Source organism: Podarcis pityusensis (assembly GCF_964106645.2).
Source record: "Podarcis pityusensis genome assembly, chromosome: 4".
Classification (NCBI taxonomy): Eukaryota; Metazoa; Chordata; class Lepidosauria; order Squamata; family Lacertidae; genus Podarcis; species Podarcis pityusensis.
Window position 1 is genome coordinate 23984283 of NC_138027.1, and position 7082 is coordinate 23991364.

Consider the following 7082-nt stretch of genomic DNA (forward strand, 5'->3'; position numbering starts at 1 on the left):
CTGGTAATGGGAAAGAAAAATCTGCATGAGTAGCAAACTCTGTATCCCTAATGCTAAGTTAGGAGATTGCTCTAGCTAAGAGTGTCCGGATGTAGTTGGTCTCTATTTTCCATCAGCATGGCCAATGGTGAGGGACAGTGGGAGTGACAAGCAAGTGGCATTGGGAGGACCACCAGCGCCTGGGGCTGACCAAAGTTGCTGAGCTTTTTGTCCATGTGGTTCAGCACACTTGCAACTACAATTATCACTACTGTGTGTTATATTAGAGAGTCAAGAGTACATCAGTTACTTTTTATGTATTTATTTGTTATATTTAAATGCCACCTTTATCTTCCAAGGATTTCAAGATGGTTCCGACCCCCCATTTCATCCTCCCAACAACCCTGTGGTGTAGGTTAGGCTAAGTGACTGGCCCACAAAATTGGCAGAAATGTCAGATAAGAATCTTTCAATTCCACCAACTGTGATTCTATCCGCAGGTTTGTGGATGTGGCAGGTTGCTCTCTACTGCTTTCAGAATTTTAATCTGCTTGATGCAAGCTAACCTGGTGAAGATATTTTCACATCAACAATTTATTCTTGAAATAAATTGCTGGCAAATAATAATAAAGGGTTGGGCATCCGCGGGAAAGTATTTTGGCAATCTCATCCACCACTGAACCTTCTGTGTTTTTATATGCGCTTTTGGCTTTAAGGATGATCCCCAGAATGTAATTCCCACGTAAATTGCGAGCTGACTGTATCATTAATAGTTGTTGTTGGAAGCCACCCAGAGTGGCTGGGGAGTCCAGTCAGATGGTCAGCATATAAATAAGTTATGATGATGATGCCTGTCTATACCAAGCATTTGCAATTTGTAATGGAAATTATCCAAAACTAAACATTTTACGTCTCCTTTATCCTCCCTATCTTAATCCAAAGCAACTACTCTATTCTGAATTTAAAAATTGAAAGTGTAATGCTAGTGGCCAACAAAAGAGATTTAAAGACTGTCTCAAGGCAAATCTAAAAAAATGTAGTATAAACACTGACAACTGGGAAACACCGGCCTGCGAGCGCTCCAGTTGGAGAACAGCCTTTACCAAAGGTGTCATGGGCTTTGAAGACACTCAAACTCAGGATGCAAGGGAGAAACGTGCTAAGAGGAAGGCACACTTGGCAAATCTACACTGTGATCAACTCCCGCCCGGAAACCAATGTCCCCACTGTGGAAGGACGTGTGGATCCAGAACTGGCCTCCACAGTCCCTTACAGACTCATTGTTAAAACCGTGTTTATAGAAGACAATCTTACTCAGCTATGAGTGATTGCCAAAGAAGAAGAAGAAGAATCTGGGGTGCTAGAGGAAGATCACAGACTTAACAGTCAAAGATTAATCCACCAAAATAAGAGCCATAAGTTACACACATTTGCTTTATGAAGCCGTTGCTAACTTTTTGAGGTTCCCATATGCCTGCTAGCTATAACTCCTGAGAATTAACTCTTTTTTACTGAAGAAACATATAGCTTACAATTTTGTTTCAATATATTTATGTATTTTGTGCATAAATAAAGGCATATATTTATGTATTTATGTGAGATATAGATGGCCTAGTTCAGATATAATAATTAGCACAAACTATGTTTTAGTAGCCAAGTTATCAAAACAGGATTAGATCCTGGTTTGATATTCTAATTTGTAGGAAGTGTTTAAGTCATAGTTTCAGGCATTATGGAAAGCATGTGGTTTAAGAAGCAAGGAAATCTTTGCTGAAACTTGGCAAAGGGGGTACATGGCTCATTCTAGGTTTGAGATCATAATGTCTGAACCAAGCTTGGACCTTCATATGGCAATAGACACTCCATGGAAGAAAGAACAAAAAACCTGAAAAAATATTCCAAGCCATTGGTTTTGTGAATGTCAATTGTTTGACCTAGAATTAGGGAGTTTTAAAAAGTATGTTTAAGTCAATCCTTCAGGCATTCTACCAATAAAACCTTCATAGGACAGGGATATAGATGAAGCCTTGATTGCTGAAAACATTATGAATATTAACACATTTCACTCTAACATCTTAAGTTTCCTGTATGAGGTTATGTTAAATGCTATATGCATTGTACTGCCGTCATAATAAATTCATAACAAAAGTAACCTAGTCCAACATCAGAAAGGGTTTCAATAAAATAATCAGATCAGTGGTATCTTTGCTTTATGATACAGTACAGCATATATACCAGCCCTGTTTCAAATAGGGGACATTTAATGCATGCCACTTGCCTCACCCTCAGCCAGCCATAACTTCTGCAAAGTGCATACATCTACAGTGGTACCTCCGTTCTTAACCTGAAACTGTTATTAACCTGAAGCACCACTTTAGCTAATGGCTGCTGCCACGCCACCACTGCGCGATTTCTGTTCTTAACCCAAAGTACCATTTGTAACCTGAAACGTTTGTAACCTGAAGCGTCTGTAACCCGAGGTACCATTGTAGTATGCACAAATGCTCTCTATATAATCTGTACTCTATATTTACAGGGTACAAACTGCACACACTGAGTCTATATACATTAGGCTTGTGTATGTGGAGTTTCTGCTTAGAGATCTGGATCAACACAATGCTAATTCTCCCTTTCCCTTGCACACACTGAAAATCTACAGTGCTTAGGGGTCCTGCAGAACAGTGCAGGATGTGGTACTGTAAGCAACAGGGAGGAGGAAATCGGTAGAATGCATCCCCCACCCTCAATCTGCAGAATTCCTCCAAGGATGAAAAAGCCTTTTGTGAATGGCAGGAGCCCTTCTCTTCATGGATGGCAGAACCCTATGTTTTTATTTTGTTTTAAGTTCCAGATTGTGAAACAGGAATATTGAACCCTTTTTATATTTTATTTTTTAAAAATTAATTCTAGAGGAAAACAAACAGCAAGTTTTTTTGTAAATATTCCCATATTACAACACGGAACATTCACATGTTATTATTTATAGGACAAAGAGCTTTAAGGATGGCTAGTGAAGTAACTCAAAAGTTGAAGAAGAAGAAGAGTGGTCAAGGCTGGAAGCAATCATCTGCTCATTAGAAAGAATACACTCGAATAATCTTAGCTCCTTTACTTTGGATGAGTTAACAACTCCTTACTTGCAATCACTAAAGCATATCTGCCATTCAGCAAATAAATATGCATGAAGCCTGTTTTCAAAAATCTATCCTTTCATCTCCTTTAATTAGCCTAATTGCGGGGACAAGTGCTGTTAAAATGAGCAACTTGTATTAAGTGATCTTGAAGAGACACCCATAATCATTTCATGAACAGCAGAGGTTTAGACTCATGCTAATGTCTTACCATACAATTGAAATTTATCTCTGAAATCATCATTCTATTTCTCTTTGGGGTGGAGTGTCTTATGCTAAACTACCCTACCACCCATAAGGATCAATTATCAGACCCTTCCCAGACTATCTCACCAGGAACCTTGTTCAATGTATGCTTTCAAAAGAGCAATGACAAGAGAAGCACAATGAAGCACTGCAGGAGTGCTAAAGGACTGCTGTTCCCGCCCGCAAGCGCTCCACTAAAATTTTGTCCAACGAAAGGGACTCACAAGAACATTTTAGCATCAACCAAAGCACCATAGGGTCATGGCTAACGGCAGCCTCAAATGAATTAAAACTGAAGCAAAAACTTACAGGGAAGAGTGAAAACCCAAGGATTTTAGCATAGCGCAATATTCAGTAACACCAGCATTTGCCTACTAACAAACACACATCAGTTAAACACTGTCCCACAAAACCTAAAGCGTCCAAGATTTTAACACGAGACATGGGCTTGTTCCGGCTTCAATCCTATGCACACTTCTGATGTTTGACACCAAACAGGGGCTTATTTAGGCTACAATCTGAACACAAGGGTGCTTTCAAGGAAACGTGCATGGAATAGCACTGCTCCGTCCTAGAAATACCCTGTTGCATTCACAAATCAGAGCTGCAAAAGGGTGGATTTCCTCCTTCGGCTCCCTTCAGCGCCAAGCCTCGAAGGGAAGCCTCTAATCCACTTTAACAACCCGAAGTGCAGAGAGAGAGAGAGCACGCGAGTGTGTGGTGCTTGCTACTACCTCTTTCCAGATTCATAAACGCAGCAGACCACCCAGGACAGACCCTGTGCATATGGCAGTGCCAGATACCAGGGCGAAAAAGAGGCAACAGGTCTCTTTACCCTTTAGCCACGAATAACCGCTGTTGCTGGGCTGAGCACCTCAGGGCTGCTGCTCAGCAGGGAGGAAGTAACGAGGCAGGCGGTGGCTGATTTGGGGAAGGAGGAAGCACAAGCCTTGCCTTGCCACCATTAACGTTTAATGGACTTAATGTTTATTTTTTGTGGTGGTGGTGGAGAAGAAGAGGGCCTCCACCCGAAACTCACCCCGCCGCCAAACCCCCATGACAGCGGCGGTTTCAGGGGCATCCCAGGAAGCGCCTTTCCTGAGCCCGCCCAGCCCGCTTCTACTCACACAAGCACAGCTCCACCACGTAGGCGTAGTAGGACCAGGCCACGACCAGGGCGATGAAGACCACGGGCACCCACGCCAGCACCTTCTGGCAGCACTTGAGGACGTGCGACGGCGCCATCTTCCCCGCCGTCGAGCCTCCGCCGCCGCCGCCCGCAGGAGCCATCTGCGTCGCCGCTGCTGCTGCTCCCACCGCCTGGAACCGCCTCTCGGCTCTCCGCTGCGGCGAAGCCTCCTCGGCCCGCCCGCCCGCCTTGCCAGCCAGCCACCCCCGCCCGCCCGCCCGCCCGCCTGCTAAGGGGGCAGGGCCGGCCGGCCTCCTCTGCGCTGCGACTCGGGAGGGCGGGAAGAAGAAGAAGAAGAAGAGGCGCCTTCGCTACCCTCACGGAACAAAATCCTGACAGGGAAGCGGGAGAGGGCGGCGCGGCGAGGCGAGGGAAGGAGACGCAGGGCTCCTGGGGCGGACGGAGGACGCCTCCCTCGCTCGCCTCCCGAACAGGCTTCCTTGCACTTCAGAGCGGCTGCCCTCCTCGGCCGCTGTCGTCTCCCCTCGCGCAAAAAGGCCGCCTCGGCTTCCCGAGACCTCCGCTTCTTGTCAAGGTCACGGGGCGGGGGGGGGGGGCGAGGCAGCTCCGCGGAAAAAGCGCTCCCGCCCTCGGCTCTGCAGTCCTCCTCGCAGCCCAGGGAAGCCCACCGTTCTTCGGGGTCGTCGGAAGAGGCATTCGTGCACACCACACCCCCCAACAATCTCCTGGTTTAGTGATCACAAGATGGGGGGAAAGAGATTTCGAGCCTCGCTGGTCCTGAATTTGCGCTTCAGCGAACGCTTCACCTCAAGCGTAGGGAATGAGGTCCCTTCGCCCCCACCCCCAATAAAATGTTTGAAGGGGCCGCTCTCCGCCCCCCCCCCAAGTTGATGGGCATTGCCATTCAAATGGTATTTGAGAGCCGCATCATGTGAACAATTATGTGTGGTGGGGCTTACCTGCTCTCTCTCCCCTCCCTATATTTCTTCAAGTGGACACCCCTGACCCCAAGTCTTTCATTTTGTGGGTGCGTCTGAAATAGAAGATCCTAGCTATTCTGATGAACAGAATTCATCATTCACCTGTCAAGGAAGTCTGAAAGGTTTTTCAAGCTATGGCCCACTAGCTCCATTCTAGTCCCATGGAAAGATAATGGAATAGTCAATAGTGCCCATGTTTGGCCCTGGTCAGTTTATTCCACACAGCCACAACCCATGGCTGTTCTATTCAGATGTTCTCTTCTCCGCTCTGTGGCGCTTGCCCCTCAGTCCCCCTCCAAGAGTGGGAGGGCAATAGAGTGAGATTTGAGTGTTCCTAAAATAAATTGGTTTGAGATTGAGGGCCAAATTGTCAAAAGAGGCTAACAGGCTCCTGCCTAGGACCTGTGATTTTCACAACCCTGTGCTGATTTTGACAATGCCAGCTAAGGTAGAAAGAAATCAATGTTTTCTTTTTCTCCTAGCTATGGTTAATGAATTTTCATCGCTTGCTACCCTCATCCAAATTCAAAAGCAGGATGACTGCTGAATCAAGTGAGGCTAAACCTGACAGACTTATGCTTTGCTTCACAGGGTTTTGCACACCCATCACACTGGAAGTTCAGTTCGGTTTTACATTTTATGTATTTTTAGCAGGCAGCTAAAATTCTCCATAAAGTCTTCTTACTACTTAGTTTCATATTGAGCATTAATTCAAAGAATAAGCTCGTGCACGTTAAAAGATAACAGTTACAGAGAGAAATAAAATACAAATGAGCATAATGGATTAGACTAGTTTATTCTTGCTACAGTTAGACACCACACATAAATTCACTTGTACATCCCCATCTACACCTATTAAATTTCAAGCGCTTTTTGAAATCTGCAATGAATTTAACAAGTTCTGCGTGTGACATACTTGCTCTGACTGAACAGTAAATCTATTAATTTCTCACGATTCCCTTCTGAACTTTAACAATAATGGTAGAATACATCTCCATTGTACTTTCATATACATTTCACACTGCAGCAAAAAAAAAAATATGTGCAAGAGTCTTCACTTCTGCTAAAAATATTCGCCCTAGGAATAAGACAGAGTTGCAGAGTTTGACGACAGGAGAATGGGCCTTTTCAGTAGCGGTTTCACATTTGTGGAATGCTCTCCCCAGGGAAACATGCCTGGTGCCATAACAGCCTGATTTTTGGCACAAGGCAAAAACATTTTTGTACCTCCAGGTTTATATTTTTTAGTTGCAAGGATAACTCAGTGGCCTTTGTTGTATTCAGCCTTGATGTGAGGTGGATAGGACTTCTTCCTTTAAAATATATTGTTGGATGGGTATTTTCATCTTCGTTGCCGTTTTTATCTGACTTTCAAGTCTTTATTATTTTATTTTTACGGTGTAAATTGCTTTGAGGCACTTGAGTACAAAAATGTACTCAAGTGAATAATGTAATAAAAAACAATCACCTGGTAGTGTACACACACCATTTGCATATCAGAAATTAGAATAGCATCCTCTGTGTATCATAAGATGGCACAACACCTTGGCCAACCTTAGTGGAAAGAAGTGGTCTCATCTTCAAAGAAGCTGCAGC

The 7082-nt window shown here is 44.5% G+C and overlaps 1 protein-coding gene across 2 annotated transcripts in view; it reads right to left on the minus strand.

Annotated features, from left to right (window-relative positions):
• Positions 1–4723, minus strand: part of ZDHHC20 (zDHHC palmitoyltransferase 20) — a 37968-nt gene extending 33245 nt beyond the window's left edge. The window contains exon 1 of one of the 2 annotated variants that reach the window (XM_081004184.1): positions 4484–4723. In XM_081004184.1, the coding sequence (XP_080860310.1) occupies positions 4484–4646 (163 nt within the window). In that variant the 5' untranslated portion in view covers positions 4647–4723. The remainder of the gene's footprint in view (positions 1–4483) is intronic. The other variant, XM_081004185.1, reaches the window with a different exon arrangement.
• Between the last annotated feature and the right edge of the window lie 2359 nt (positions 4724–7082).